The sequence below is a fragment of the Anas acuta genome, chromosome 9, assembly GCF_963932015.1.
Source record: "Anas acuta chromosome 9, bAnaAcu1.1, whole genome shotgun sequence".
Lineage (NCBI taxonomy): Eukaryota > Metazoa > Chordata > Aves > Anseriformes > Anatidae > Anas > Anas acuta.
The window spans coordinates 13,801,620-13,818,489 of record NC_088987.1 but is presented as its reverse complement, the minus strand read 5'-3'; the positions used below and the strand labels follow the sequence as shown (position 1 = coordinate 13,818,489).

Below are 16,870 nucleotides of genomic sequence, written 5' to 3'. Positions count from 1 at the left end.
GGGGAGGATACTGCAACAGTAAGACAAAGGCAAGCCTGTAAATCATAAAGCAAAACAGCTTTTACTGTCAGGGATGGGGACTGAAAGCTCAGCCAGCCTGTTCTAATGCTAAACTGAAATTTCAGGAGATCTGATCAGTACTCTGGAGCAAAATATTCCTTAAACATGGCAGGGACGCACTACTTTCTTAAAACCCTTGAAAAGGTGAACAATTGTGCTTATTCATGTTTAACCATGACTTTATACTTACAACTATTTCTCCCCCCCCCAACACAAACACTAGCTGATGTCTCTGCCAAGCATCTGTGTAATTACCACATTGTGACTAAAGATACAATAATAGGCTCTTTGAAAAAGGGGAAAGAAGCCTTTCCGTGCTAGCATGTGCTTTTTTTTTTTTTTTTTTAATTGTTTGTGGTTTTGTTGGTGATAGTGGTGCTCTTGCATTCTTGTAACTTCTTTGCCATTCAAAGATGTGACTGAATACTGAGATGCTGGCACATATTGATGCTAGGTCTTGGAAGAAGAGTATTTGTTTGCCAGAGAGGTATCTGCTGCAGTGAGCTGTTCTAACTCCAGGCCATTCCTCATCTGCCTGAACTGAGTACTGACTTGCCTATTGCAGTCTGAAAGTTGTTTTGGTCCAGAGAAGACCATTTAACTTTGGTAGACAAAAGTAGTGCTGTGTGAAGGCTGAGGTACAAGGTGACACGGAACTTGGTGCTTGGCCACATGAATGCTTTTGCACCACCTTGCTTGTGGAACTCCTAAAAGTATTTAACATTTGCGTGGAAAATTCAGATATTGACTAACCTTAGAAAGGTGAATGCTGCTAACCCTAAGCTTAAGGTAAACTAAATTCTGGCATGAAACCCCCTAACCACAAAACTAACCTGAAAGTGTCTTCTGAACATCTCTGGCTGTTCCAGGGTGCTTTTTTTCAGGAGCACTGAGCCCCTGCAACTCTGAGAATCCAGCAGAAATGCAGGCACTGCCTCTGAAGGATCAGCCTGAAATATCTCAGTACTCATCTGCAACCTTCCAGCAAGCTGGAAGGGTACAGCCATATCATGCTGCTCTCGCAGGTCTAACCGACCACAAGAGTAGGATTGCAGTCTGTGCCAGCGATACAGGGACATGATACAGGCAGTGACCAATATGGTAAAGAACTTAACTGTGATCTTGGCTTATCCTTCTAGGCAGATCACATCCTTCAGGCTTACACATCTCCTGCACTGTTACTCCTTGCTGCTTTCAGTCAGGATCTTTAAATCCCATTCCTCAAATAAAGTGTTGCTGAAGAGACAAGAAGTTGTAGAGTAGACAAGATGAAGGTGGGAAATAAAAGAAAGTGGTCAAAGACACCACCTAAGTTTAAAGTATGAGCAAAACCAGCATGGAAAACACTGTGAGCTACAGCTTTTGAGCTGCTTTTGGCATGAAGCATTCCTTTGTGTCATAAGCCTCTTTAATGGCCATCTGCTGCTGCAGGCAGTGGCTCCTGCTGGAAGCAGTGCATCCTGCTGCACAGCTGGCTGCCCTCTGCTGTGTGCAGTACTGCACTGGGCCCGAGGCCCCAGAAACCAGCATGGTTAGCCCTGAGTATCAGAGAAGGAAGGAGAAAAGGAGGGAGAAAGGAAAAGGATTAGAAACATGAAGCTGGAAAGCTTCTGGCATTGAACAAAAGGTACAGTAGGTACTCTTCCATTTTAAGCACTTAAGTAAACAGATAATTAAATGAGCAAATCAAAGTGTCTCATTTTCCAAGGGAGGAAAAAAATGCTTTAAGTTTTGATAAGTAAAGTGTCAGACTGAGCACTAGTCTGTGACAGTATGTGAGCTCACAGTGAGTTTATACTCAGTCACAACAGCTGGTGCTGTTCAGCACTGTTGTTTACACATGCAGAAAGTGTAATTTCTGTAATGCACTATGCTTAATTTTTTTTTTTTTTAAGTGTAAACAAATAGACCTTAAAGATGCAGCATGTTCCTCAGCAGGTCAGTCCATCTGGAATGACTATTCTAACCTACAGCATGGAGTTAAGGGTTTGTTTCCCCTAGTTTGTATCTGGGCAGACTCCTCAGCCTCTTGCAAGGGACAGGCACAGAGTGGTAGCAGACCCAAGATTCAACTTGTGTTTTTATTTGTGTAATTAGGAACATTGATCACAGTACTGTGGCCAATCTTAATTTAGCAGTGGTTTCTGATTACAGTATTATTGATCTGACTCCTCTATTTTTGTTGAAGCTGCTTATTTCTTTTTTAACAGCAGATTCTGAATCAAATGTTACTGTTCTGAAATTCTTATAAAAAAAAAACTTAAATCTACCAAGAGAGCACAACTTAAAGATTAATGAAGTAGAAGAGAGAGAAAGCAGTATAATTTAAGGTAAAAATGTTTAAAACCCTAGTGTAGGAAATTCTTCCACTCACACAACTATGAAAGAGATGAACAGATACCTTGTTAGTGAAGTGTAACAAGATATGACAGCATCTTGGAAACAGACAGACATTAAGACATTGAATAAGCTGAGGAATAAAGCTGGACCATTAACCAGGATGTAGGCTACGTCTACCTGTACAAACCTGACAGTATTGCTTCGTGTATTTCAAGTTTAGATCAGAAGACTGTTGTCTTGACTAACCCAATCTTTTTGATGATAAAGACCACCAAACTTCATCATAGTAGCACTATGCTGAGTCCAATTAGGCTATGTCTAAATCTAGACAAGCACCCAGTGTTGATTGGTGGACACCAGGGGATATAGATCTGTTAACTCCCTCAATTTTTCAAATAGGTACTTTGCTAAGTATTAACCAGCTATACTAAACTTACAGGTTGACAACTTTATTGGAAAGCTTTGTGCATCTTTTAAAAATATAACACAGGCTGCTACTGCAGGGAAATAGGATAAAAATCTTTATTGTTCCACCTTTGTCAGAGTTCATTTTCTATTGATATGCATTTCTGTAACTGTAGTTTATGTTAGGCCTCTAAGGAGCTGAGGTTTCTAATGTGGAGTAGCAAAAAAAAAAACCAACCACCTTCAAAACCAACTCAATCCCAGGTCTTCAAGTAATATACCACTTCAGCACAAGGAACTTCCACGATTAGGGTTAATTAGATCTTCCACCTCCTTTTCCTGTGTTCTTTGTCCTCATTTCATGCCAAGCTTTCACCAGAGGTTCTCTGTTTTTCCATATGAGCTCATGACCGTAAGTCACATACCACCTGAAAAAGAAAGTACTAGTTAAACTTAACTGCAGCTTTTCTCAGCACCTGAGGAACACTGATCACTAAAGGCAGCTAGATGCTTGTAATAGTAGACAAGGTTAAACTGAGGCACAAGTAACATTCTTGGAAAGCAGTGATGTTAGCTAAGCTACTTCTCTTGACTCCATTTAACTTTTATGTTCTTGCTTGTCTTAATGCTCAGCACCAAGGGCATAAACACCTTCCAATTTAATGCTCTCATGAATTCTATTTAAAAAGATACAAAACCTACTTCCATTTAACACTTAAAAGAGTACAGTTGCTTGTGCTAATCCTTACTACCCCCACCAGATAAAAGGTCTTTTTCTTGTATGTAAAAACAACAGAAACATAAACAGCCACACTCCTTTAAAGTGAATTTTCCACTATAAACAACTCAATGAAGAATTAATCTATTGAAGTGTTCTGAATCCATTTATACTGATTTTCATACAGTTTTGTATAAATATAAGTGATTAAGCAGGGGAGGTTAGGGAGGACAGGAGAGGGAGAAGTGGAAGGGGAAGCAGTAACATAGAAAGATGTTGACAATTGTCTGTGAAGCAATGTATAGAAAACATGTGGTTCAATCTGGGAGCTAGTGGCCCTGTTTAAGGATGAAGTGGCCAAAATGATCACTGAGTAGAAAATACATGCACACATATGAAGGTTACTTGTAAAACTTGTCTTTAATGCATCTGCTATCATATTTTAATAATATACAAGTCCGTATTACAATGAGCAGCTGGTATAGCTGCATCAAGGCAGAAAGTAGCTACAAATTGGCAAGTCTACACCAACTGCCTCTGTGATGCCAGAGAAAGGGTGGAAGACAGGCTGTGCAAAGCAAAACTTACACTAAAGTAAACAGCAAGCAAAGGCAAACCAGTCTGGAAACCAAAATTAGTACTTTCCAACTTCTAGAATATATCTTCCAGACTAGTCACACTGTGTGAACAAACATAGTTAATCACTGTGCAGTCTGATCTCATGAAAAGATCAAAGGAACAGTATTCTGCAAACTTCCAAATGATCCTACGTTCCTTGATAAGTTTACTGCAGAACAAACTCACTGGGCACACTTCTGCATCAAGCTTTAAATTCATTTTTTTTATCTGTCCTAGTTAAAATTTGGGTAGGCTTTTAACCTATGTTTAAAAATGCTCTTAGCAATAAGTGTGCAAGTTAAGACAACAGTCAGTGTGAAGAGGGGAAAAATTCATTAGGTAATACAGTTCAAACATGAACAATGCAGAACTGTTTGCTAGAAACTAGTTTCTAGTAGTTCTTCCCCATTAGGCTCCACAAAAAGATGAAAGCAGCAACGGTGATAAATGACAGTAGAGGCTGTTTGAAGAACTTGGCCTCAGCTCATTCTCATTCAGCTCTTTCTAAACTGATAATTAGAAACAAACATTCATACACGAGGATTTTGTTAGCTGTTCAACTCAAGAGATGTTTTAATTTGTCCATGCTGTGTTTTGTGAGAATCTACTCTGTCCTGCGACTCTCTTCAATGTTCTGGAGAGAGAGCAGGACAGAGAAAGACAGTCCAGGTTACAGTGACAGGATAATCAAATGTTTAACCTGTCATTTCAAGACACCTCAGCTTCTAAGTCAGGGAAGTGCAGGAAGAAAGCGAATTTGTGAATATTCAGAAAGTGAATAGGAGGAGTTTAAATATAAACCAGACTTACATTCCAAATAGAGCTCCCCCTAAATGTGCAGCATGGTCAAAAAATCTCCAGCCTAGAGCAAGCCCTGCAGTGTCAAATGCAATTATGGCTTTTAAAGCCTGGAAAGGAAGAGAACACGAAACAGATAGGATCAGCCACAGTATATAATGAGCACTGTTAACAAAGCTTTATACACAGCAAACTTCTGGATCAAAAAGCATCCCTTAAACTTTTTATCAATGCAAACACTATAAAAAATTATTTTAAGAACAGACTCAGTCTGTTAGCTGTACTGTGCTGCCAAAATACAGTCATGAGCAACAATAGACTACTGGTGGATAGGAATATTGTCTTCTCAAATAATCTATTTGTTCATAGCTTTATTTCTACAACTATGTATATTTTAATCTTAGGTCAGTATATTTCCTAAACTTAGGTCAGAGAAAAAGAGAAAACTACCTGGGAAGTAGTACAGTCATAAAAGACACCATAAAATAAAAAAGAGTAGTATTCTCATTCACTAATTCTGACATAGCTGAATGACACAACCCTCTACTGGACAGAACAATGTGGGGCAGCATCCCTGTCTTCCCCTCTGACAGCTATTCATCATCACACTTTCCTAAGTGACCCATCTGTTAGAAGTAAGAAAATCAGGATGACAGTGAATAATTCTGTGGCAAGAAACATGAGCAATAGTTTAACATCCTCAGGAGACACAAACCACCACAGTTGTAATTATGCAACATTTTACTGAATGCATCATTTCAAGAGACTGACAGAAGTAACATCAGGATGAAGTGTTACTTTAAGTAGAATTTCTTTCCTTGAGCATAGGTGTTAAAATAGCAGCTATGTTGCTATATTGGCTTTTTTCTTTTAAAAGCCCATTACAGTATATATGAGGTAGGCTACAGGAATACATTAAGTTATGAAATTACTAAGAACTTCTAGCATTTAAAGGCTATATCAGAAAATATTCTGAGATTTCCACCATAATAGCCAGTGTTGTTCTTTATTTACTGTTGTAATGAGTGCTTCCTCATGGCAATGCTATCTGTGGCTCTGACAGTACTTTCACCCTGGTTTCTTTTCAGGAAAGATGCAATTGAAGGTTAGCATGCAAAAAATAACACCACCATAACATATCACATAACTCAAACAGAAGGGCAAGAAAAACATGAAGGCTATATTTGAGAACATTGTTGAAATTTGTAAGCTGTATTTACAAAAAAATATTAAACTGTATCATCTTAGGATGACAAAGATTAACCGCCTTAGGTAACATAGGAAAGCAACTGTTAAGTGGTGGACCACAGGCAATTAACTTATTCAAGCAAGTCAACATATACATGAGAAGCTTTTCTTAAATGGCATGTGTATGAACACATCTCAAAGCATTTAATGAAAAATGGACTGGTAGTAGTACACATAAAGGGAAGTCTCAGCAGTTTATTTCTAACCCAAGAATGTTCTTGGAAGTATCAACAGGAGGTGTTCTTCCAGTGCTAGAATGTTATTTCCCTTGAGACGCAAAACTCTGTTTTCTCAGTCTTGACCAATCTTTCTTCAAAAAGAGAATCTAAATATTAGTCTGTAACAACTATTGCTATGCAAAATATTGCTCTTCAGAAAGACTTATATCTTTCTAATGTCTGAACAGTTTATGCACATAGTCCCCAGACAGAAGAACTCCCAATTTCCTTCACGTCTTAGTATCAGATTGGCAACACACCCATGGAGAGGATGAAATTTAAGATAATTCTGAAATCACTGCACGCTTGTGTAAGTGACTCTGCCAGGCTGCATTAACTCAGAATCAGTCTCCAGGCCTTCCATGACCTTGTAGTCTTTTTCAAAGCAAATTTAACTGCTTAGAAACTCAAATGAAGAGGACATGCCTTAAGATAAGGGATAGGTACACAAAAAAACGTTTTAAGTGTAGGATTTCTTTTGAAGTTCAAAGGTACTTACACTTCCTGCTGTAAATGTGAACATTGGAAGAAATATGATTGCTAGTTTTGCTTCAGGCATCTTTGTACATACAGCTGCAAGGACAGTCATTATAGCTCCTGACTGTAAAAACATTAAAATATATTAGAAGTAAGCAGAGATATTACGTAAGGGTAAAAATATTTTTCTGAATGTGAGCCTTTTTCCTTTTGGCTTTCATTATTTTTTCTAACACAGCCCTGTGATAGGTCATGAAGTATCACGGCAGTGTTGAGAACAAAAATAAGACTTTAATGTCAAAAACTACAAATACTGGGAAAAACTCATGCTTGGACCTAGCCTACAATAATCAAAAAAAAACCCTCCTGTTCTTAAGATATCTAATGTTAACATGCTTTTTGTAGTGAGCTCCATAGAAATCTGTATATGCATTAAGTCAGACCCAAACACTTCAGAAGGGATTCTGTCTGAAGCTTGTGCCAAACAAAACAAGGGAAGTAAGAGGGACAGGAACAAGAAGTCTTTTGTCAATGAAACAACAAATCCCTGGTCTATACTGAAGTGACTGCAGGCTTTTGTATCCCATGAAAATTCTCAATGGAAAGGCTGTGAATATCATAAAGTAATGCAACGTGTCAATTTCAGTAAGTTCAAATCAGGAAAACTAATGGAAACTAACTTGCTCCAGATATAATTTATTCATAAAATAAAGGGAAAATAAGACAGCATTAACAAAAGTCTAACTTAGGGACTTCCCGTAACATTTTTCATTCCCATTGAAAAACAACAATCTTTGTTAAAAGCTAAATGTTTAGTAAAAGAAGAAGGCTGTAAAACTTGGCAAATGGCTAGGTTCACTTAAAATTTATAGCAAGTTCAGTGTTTTTAAAACATTACAGTACTAAAAATCCTTGTAAAGAACAGACAACCATAACATATCCTCGACCTACCTCGTACCTTTCATATAGTAAGACTTTGGGCAGCAGTGCTGCTTTCTGCACAGTATTCCCTATAGCTTCCACTAGCATCCCATGCTGGCTCTGACTGGTTACATGATTTCTTTCAAAAGTAGTGTTTTCAGTTAGAGAAGACAATTGTACACAGTTATGTAATACCAGCTTTGAAATAAGTTGTAGAACTGAACTCTCTGCTCAGTGACACAAGGTCCTGCTCATTAAGTACTCATTTACAACCCACTACAACATATGGTAGTTCAGGGCTGTCACTGCAAGAGTTGAAATATTTGAAGAATAGTGAAGTTCTTGCACAGGAGTAACTGCTAGATTGCTTGGTTTCAGTAACACCCCCCCTCCTGTTTCTATCATCCAGAGTATATTATTTTAAGCAGGTAAAAGAAGACAGCAGGCTATGAAAATAACACTAGAAACTATATAGCGTCTCTTATATTCTAGATACTCACAGCTCCAAGGGATGGTTCAAACTTCCCAGTGGCCATTTTAGCAACATAGCTGACAAAAGTAGAGACAACACCTAGAAAGGTAAAGTGACAATTAGAAACCATGTCTGCAATGCAGGCAAGCATCAGAAAGCTAAACAACATCATTGGTACATTCTAAAGAAGCTAGTGGCTTCTTTAGCCATTAGCTAAAAGCTAAGGCTTTTTTTTTTTTTTTAAACTTGAATAAACTGTAAGCTTTTCATAGGAAATTCCCATGAGTCTGCTCTAAGAGCTATTTTGTTTTGGTGACTGTGGTGGTTTTACCTTGCTAGGCACTTGAATTCCACCACAACTGCTCTCACTCCCCCTCCTCAGAAAAGGAACGGAAGAAGAAAAGGAAAAAAAACCTCACAGGTTGAGATAAGGATAATTTAATTGAAGTAAAAATAATTATTACAGGAAAATTAATATGAATTAAATAATAACACTAAAGGGAAAAAACAAGTAAAGGCTGTGTGGAAGTGCAGAGGAAAGAAATTACTCTCTACTTCCCATCAGTGAGTGATGCTTGACTACATCCTTGAAGCAGGGCCTCAGTGCACATAGCCATTGTTCGGGAGGACAGATGTTTTCATGAGAGCCTGCCCCTCCTCTCTTCTTCCTTTTTCCACCTTTTATTGCTGAGTGTGACATATGGTATGGAATATCCCTTTGGTTGGTTTAGGTCAGCTGCCCTGGTAATGTTCTTTGCTCCCCTCTTGTCCACCCCCAGCCTGCTGGCTCTGGGGGATTAGAGGGAGTCCTGATGCTGTGCCAGCAGGGCTCAGCAGGAGACAACACTGGTGTGATACCAGTGCTGTTCTAGCTACAAGTGCAGAGCACAGCACTGTATGGGCTGCTGCAGGGAAAGTTAACTCCATCCCAGCCCAACCCAGTACAGTAACTAAGCATGACTGAAAACCAGATACTTGGATTTTCATGGTATTTTGAAGCCCAGTATCCTAAAGCCATCAGACTTCCATGTGACAGCAAATAAGCACTACAGTTAGCAATTATTCAGTCCCATACACTGCTCTATGCTATCTGTCATCATACACTTATTAACCATGTACACTTTATTTGCATGAATACATATTTTTATATGTTGCAAATATATGTATTTCACATTACCAGCAGAAAGATACACTGCAATGAACTGCTCACATCCCAGAAGAGAGACAATGCTGCTGGAAAAACTCCATAAAACATACATATTTGCTGCCATGTGGAAAAGAGAGAAGTGACTAAACGTAGAGAGCAGCATCGGAGAACACAAGGCTCCTACAAGAGAGAAAAATTAATGAAAAAAATCAGTGGTTAACTTGAACATCTCATGCAGACTAGATAGATATTCATTAAGAGATATTATAAGCTAATTGTACTTAGAATACTCAAATACAAACTATGTAATAAACCCCAAAATGTAACAAGCTTCAAATTCCATGCAATACCTCTTGAAAAACAGTACACCCCAAAAATACGCAAGCTGTATGAACAGCTACTTTAGAAAGTTTCAATTACCTACTAGGAAATGTTTCACATAAAATTTCAATCTAAAAACACTTGTTCTATGCTTTGGAGAGAAATTCTGATAAATGCACACAGCAAAACTTTTTATTATATTAATAGGAAAAACTATATAAAATGATTTTACTAGGAAGACTGATTCAGAATGGAAAATTTTCTTCTCAAAAGAAAAACTAGTTCTTTGTGCAACAGCAGCCTTGAAAATGTAAAAAGAAAAAAAAAGCCTATTAGCAGGTTTAAAGGTCAACATTATTTAAGCAGGAGAGTTCGGGATGATTGCTTTGCATAATAACTAGCTTTAGCTTTGGAGTGTGGGAATTGGTTGAGTTTCCATTTCGGCAGAAACTACCTTCCTCATGCACATTTGTCTCATTCTTTTAATTCTTTTCTCTACTGTGGAAATGAAAGCTAATTGTTCTGCTATTAAATACTAGCAACTTACTTCAGTAACTTAATTCCCTAAGTTAACCTCTTCAAAATATTTCACACACAGCGAAAGCCAAGTTTGTTTGTTTGTTTGTTTGGCAAGAGGGGGGAACACAAGACCACCCAGAGTTTGAAAACATAGCATACTGACTAACGTTTTGTGAAAACTGGGATGATTAGTGTTCTGTCCAGGAAAGCAGCTGGGGCTGATATCGCTAACAGAAGTGCCTCTTCATCTTTAGGAAGGCAGGGACTGCATCCCAATGAATGCAGTAAGAGGCCAGGCAACAGTTCTGATATTACAGTATTTAGAAAAGTACTGGTGGTGGTTTCTTTTTTTAAAAACAAAAAAAAAAAAACACCTACAAAATGGATCCATTACCTATAATTTTTTTCTCCATTCAAAGAGTTTCCTATCTAGACAAAATGACATGTTTGGGCATGACTGAGCTTACCTGCAGCTCCATCACCCACAAGCAAAACACCATCCCAAGCTTTTGCGGTATGATCAAAGGCTCTATTATACACCAACACAGACAAGTCACCTAAATTACTGTTGACTTACTGGAGGATGGATCTGAGGTGAAATATGTAAACATAATCCGTCGCATTCCAGGCAGCCTCCATAAACAGAATACGAAGACATTTGCAGCTATAATACCTAGTAAAAGGGAAAAGTATAAACAAATTTTGAACGTAACATGCCAAAATTCTTTCTGTAAACAGGCATTCAGAAGTACGCTTGCAAAAAATCATACCATAAACTTTATGGAGTTTAGAAAAGGCAAAAAGAAATACAGGAATTCAGCTTATATAATGGAAATCTTAGAAATAGCACATTTAATTGCAACTGTTTTATTTTGACGTACAATGTAACAAATGTGGCAATCCAGGAAATCTGCACTGAAAACATTCAAGCTCTGGTTTCAAACTTACTTCCACTATAGAGCCAATGAAGGAAAAAACAGCTAAAGGAGGTCCATTTCTTGCCTCTAGCTGCTTATTCCCAAATGCCACCAACCAGCTGCACTTAACTGCACATGGAGGAGAGAAGGCTAGGGGAACCATACAAACATGCAGTATACATCCCTTCCACTTTACAGACAGGTTTGGGTTTGAAGGGATTCTATAATACCAGTTAGATACGAAGCGTAAAAAGTTGACTTGGCATTGCTAAAGCGTAGTCATCCCTGTGAGATGCAAACACATGGTTTTTTACTTCAGATGTTTACTGTGGTCTTATTTTAGTTTAAAAGAGAAGATACAATATTAGAAATACTGAGATGCAAATTTGTTTCTTGTTTACAGTGCCTCCTCTGTTATTATAGGAACAGCCATTTAGAGCATTTTACAATAGCTAAAAACATTTAAGGGGAAAATTGTGCTTCCTTTACAGAATAGTAAATATCACATAATGATTCTCTATTTGAAGTTTGTAACAAAACGTAAGAATGGTGAGAAACTGTGATGTTTCTAGAACCAAAACTTCTATGCATCTCTTGATGCTCTATCTCATTCCATGTTAGAGGAAATATTTTCCTTGCATGCTGCACCAAGATGGCAAAGAACCATCAACCGTTTCAGTACAGTAAACCCAATCTTGTCATGGCAGTCAAGGGCAAGTATCCCAATGGCTCCGGATACACCAGCTAGAATTTATAGTTTATTAGATTAACCAGATGTTGAGAGATGCTCCGAAGAATAGGAGTCTTCACCCTCCAGACCCAATGCAATGCTTATTTGTATTGTGACCTGACTGCATGTTGAAAAGTAATTCAAGTCATTGTACAATGTAGAAAAATAAATAGCATCATGTTATATTCCTCCCTGTGGTGGTGAACACAGCCATACTATTTAACAGAGTATGCAACTCCAGCCAACCTTTGTTGGGTGAGAAAAATCACACAATTACCTCATCTTTCAGGACTGCGCTTACAAAATTGCATGGAAAAAGCACGTAACTAGCTCATGTTACTTCTAAAAGTATTTTCTGTTTTTCTGCGGTTCCTGAAAAAAAACATTCCAGGGGCAGGATTCTAGTTAATCCTCTTCAATCTCACACAGATGCACAGGAATTTTTGATGCATATAAAAATACATTCTGAGAAAGAAGTGTAGCAGAAACCACATATGTGCAGGTACAAGTTTACACATGCTTGGTGCCTAACAACCTAAACGTGGTATGAAAGCCGTCTGTTTTAACATACTGTACCTGTTTGCCATATTTCTCTTCCTGTGAATGTCTAATACTTGTAAGCTAACACAAACCTGTCACAGTCCGCTGACCCTCAGTCAGGTTATTCCACCAGCTGTTAACCTGAAACAGAATTGGTATTCGTCAGTGCCGTTGTGGGGTATTTGCCATTTCAGAAATAGTCACAGAAAGGTCTACCTTTTTAAGAAAAGCATTTGTTTGAAATCTGTCAAGGAAATCAGCTTCAAACTTGTTATTTTTCTTAGTGATTTAGCTTTTCAAGTCAGCATTTCCTTACTCAAGAGTAGTTCTACTTTCCTTCTCATTTAATATCCAAGAGAAGATCAAGAGTTTCTTCAAAAAGAATGGGGTTATATCATTTTGCAGAACTTTTTGCAGGGTTACCTCTGCTTGTACTGAAGAAGGATATAGCCCATAATGCTTACTTTAGCAGGTTACCAAAGATAGCATTGACCTTGCCTCGACTAAGCCTCACCCTAATGCTATCTAACATCACACCACCCACCTTTCAGAGATTCCACTTTTGTGCCAGGGTCACTTTTGCAGAGGTGGCTCACAAGATGTGGAATCCATTCCCCCTTGCGTCCAGCTCACCCAGACCTCCTTAAGTTTAAAACCCCTGAAAAAGTTTATTTTGAGTGCAGTCAGCCCACACGCAAATTCCATCCCCCGCTTTCCCTTTTTAAGCTTTCCGAATTATTTTAGACAAGTATTTTCTTGCTAGCTCCGTGACCTTCCAATCATATCAATGGGGGCAACGTCAAAAACTCAGTTATAGGCTGGAGGCAGAAAGAAATAATGCTCTATGAAACTACCTGTGTGCGACCTGGTACCTGTATAACAGCTTCACTGCATTTTTTGTTTAATGCTCTGGCACAGGACAGATATCAGTATCTCCTACCAGTTTCTCCAGTACAAAGACCATAAACTAAGATGATTTTCCTATAACACAATAATAGAATGCTCTCAGAGTCTATTGGGAGGTCCTGAAACTAAAACCAGAACTTACCTACTGAAGACAGGGGCTGGGAATTTAAGCCTATTAACAACAGGGTGGTTTTATTCCTGGATAGCTAGTCAGCAAATCTTCCCCTTCAGGTTTTGAAGGAAACCAGAAGTACAAAACCCAAACTATTTGACATATAATTCAGGGGCAGTCATAATCTCACCTGCACTTCATATAAACTGAGCAGAAAAGCATGCCCATTTGGAAAAAAGTACCACAGTGCACGCACTTGGTGTTACAAAACCAGCTCCTGTGTGCCATCCAGGACACCATGTTCCTCCAGCGGCCCCACCTCCCTCAAAAAAGCAACCAGAACAAGCCTGGTCTGCCACATGCTACAGCAGTAACCTTGAAACACACGTGTATTTTTTAGTTTTAAATATGCTTAACTGAACAGTGAATGACTGGTATCTTCCAGGATGCCAACTAACTGTACAAGTCTTGCAGCAGTTACGTTGTTCTTACTGCCCAAATGTCAAAGCGAAGTAGTTGGATGGAAACGTTGGCTTTCATTACAAAAGCCCCTCAAACCCTGATGGTTTGTGCAGTAAAGGCTGAAAATCTGAATGTGTTTCATTCAAAAACAAGGAAATATGCTTACTGTCCAGAATTTAAGCCAGTTCCATCACCTCTGGGAGCTCAAGTTTGGTTTTGAGAAGGCTTAAAAACGGCAATTTGAAGTTTTTGATAGTGAAGAAGCAGAAGGTGTATCCTTTAGCTATTCACTGACTACTCCTGACCTCTCCTCCACGCATTTCAGGGTGAACGTGGCATTTGTCTCCTATGTGTGTTGTGCAATGATGCTGTGAATGAGTTTGTTATCGCTGGTTCTACCATTATTTTTCCTGGAACGAAGTAATGTAATTTGCTTAGAATGAGGAGCGGTTTGCCGGGCACCTGTCCCCTCTGGGCGTTACAAGCCTGAGCCATACTCGGTGCGGGCACACGTACCTGCTTTCTGAAGTCGCCCCTCTTCTGCGGGCGGATTCTGTCCAGCCAGTCCGCCCGAGCTCCCTCGAAATACGTCTGGACCCGGGCCTTGAGCGCCTCGTACTGCCAGATGGCAGCGGCCCCGAAGGCGGTGCCTGTGAACTGGGCAACGGCGGGACAGCCTCAGCCCGGGCCGGCGGCCCGAGGCCGGGCCTCCGCCGGCTCCCTCCCCGCCCGCCGAGCCACTCACCCCCACGGCGAACAGCAGCGGCCTGACGAGGCGGCGGGCCGGGGGGCGGCCGGCGCGGGCGGGCGGCGGCGGGCAGAGGCTGCGGCGGGGCGGTGCGGGGCGCGCCTCAGCGGCGGGCGGCTCGGCGGCGGCGGCGGGGGGGGGCTCCTCGGTTCGCGGCCGCGCCCGCCGGAACCCCCGGCGCGGCTCCAGCAGCACCGTCAGCCTGCGGGGGGAGACAGCGGTGGGGCGGGGAGCCGGGATGCACCCCCCCCACCCCCAGCCCGTTCCCTCCCGGCCGTACCTGTGCGCCCGCGGGCCGGCGGCGCGGGCCCAGCACCACCACGCCATCTTGGGCGCCTCCCCGCCCGCCGAGCGCTTCCGGGGCGGCCGGCAGCCATCTTGCGGGCGCGGCCGGGGGAACTGCCTCAGCCCGGCCCGGCCCCGAGGGGCCGCCATGTTGGGAGGGGAGGCGGGAAGGAGGGGCCGCCATGTTGGGAGGGGCGTGAGGGAGGGGCCGTCCGGGGGTTTGACTGACAGGACCAGGGCTCGGGAAGACCGACAGAGAAATAAATAAATAAATGAATAAATAAATAAATAAATAAAAGTGTTCGCTTTGAAAATAGCTTAATGGAATTTGAAGAAGCAGTGTGCGCCTTTCTGGTTACGTCCAGTGCGTGCCAGGCACAGCTCAGGCATGAGCGAGCGGAGCTGCCAAAACGAAGCAGTTGAAGAAGCAGCGGGTTATCTGAGGTGTGCACCAGGAGAGAATCACATGCTGCTGCAGGAAAGGTCCCGCATGGGTGTGAGGGAAGCATTTCACATGCAAAGCGGTTGTGTAATCTGCAGGCTTGGAGTCGGTTTTGTTTTGACTGGACAAGCCCCGAGCCCATCTGCGCGGCGGTGCTGCAGCAGGAGGTGGGACAGCGCTGCCTCCTGAGGTTCCCTCCAGCCTCAGTTCTATAATTCATTGTATGGAAGGAAAGTTAATAGCAAGATGGGAATCAGAATCACAGAATTTTCTAGGTTGGAAGAGACCTCAAGATCATCGAGTCCAACCTCTAACCTAACACTAACAGTCCCCACTAAACCATATCCCTAAGCTCTACATCTAAACACCTTTTAAGGATTTGTATATTTTAGGAACTGCAGGTGACTACAGGCTTGATTAGAATATTAGCAAGTTCACCTGCTTCACGAATACAGTGACAAAGCCAAATCATTTGGAAGCGGAGGGGAAAGTAGTTGAGGTTGTTTCTCTTTTCCCTTTTTCTTAACACGTGAAAGATTTTACCTTAAGTCAAGGCCGTGACCTGAGGAAACCTCTATAAGCTTGTGATGGAGGACTGCTTATGTGCTATAGCACTGTATTTAAGACTGTATTTTATCTCTTTCTAATTGCACTGTTGGTCATGGGTCAGCCTCGGGATTTGCTTGAATAAAGCAATGCTCAACAGATTGAAAGCTATATGTTGCTGGTGTTAAAAAACACACATACATAGGTACATGAAAACTGCGGTAATCAGCTCCCTGTTTTTCTATGCAACAAAATTAAAAAGAAGTAAAAAGAAATGTTTGATTTAACTTGGCAGCTTAGAGTCTTTTATCACTTTTTTTTTTTTTTTTTTTTTTTTTTTTTTTTCAGGGACCTTATCAGGAGTGTTTTGTTTGTTTAAGTGGCTTAAATATTTTTCTTTGTTAACTCTTCCCGTCCTGTGTTCAAACCCCATACAGTTTGGCTGTGCTGTTTTTCAGACTAAGGTGTTCTTTTTGGTCCCCAGGGCTTATTTTTATCACATTACAGACCTTAGTTGTATATGGCCTATGGGTGAAGTTTGCAAGGAATGATGCTCTGGGCGTTACGTATTTGTTTAAACATAAAACATTGTTTTGTGGTCAGTTATACTTGAATAGTTGCAAAGCATATTTGCTGTTAGTTGTGCTATCATTTCATTTCTATAAACAGTGAAAGTTTATAGCACCTAGTAAAACCAAGTCCTGAACGGGTGTGTGCAGTACTTGTTGAAAGAGGGGGATAGACGTTGTGCTAGTTGAAAGAAGCTGCTTTTGAAAGCTTCTTTTGCCAGTGGGAAAATGCTGCTGGGAGTATATAAAGAATGTAAGGAAAGTGGATTTGTTTAAACAAATAAATGCCTTCCCTCTGTTTCTTCCTCTGGCCGTTGTTTTACCCGCTGGAGACTTGCATTTCAGGAGGGA

General features: G+C 40.7%; 1 protein-coding gene across 1 annotated transcript; it reads right to left on the bottom strand.

The window, feature by feature from the left end:
* Window positions 1–2,908: 2,908 nt before the first annotated feature.
* Window positions 2,909–15,127, bottom strand: PARL (presenilin associated rhomboid like). The gene is made up of 10 exons (XM_068692915.1): window positions 14,958–15,127; window positions 14,675–14,879; window positions 14,446–14,586; window positions 12,542–12,590; window positions 10,840–10,935; window positions 9,453–9,602; window positions 8,304–8,374; window positions 6,905–7,006; window positions 4,952–5,049; window positions 2,909–3,233 (listed from the first exon to the last, which is right to left on the bottom strand). The coding sequence occupies exons 1-10, from the start codon at window positions 15,110–15,112 to the stop codon at window positions 3,119–3,121; spliced, it is 1,182 nt and encodes a 393-aa protein (XP_068549016.1). The 5' UTR covers window positions 15,113–15,127; the 3' UTR covers window positions 2,909–3,118.
* Window positions 15,128–16,870: the final 1,743 nt, after the last annotated feature.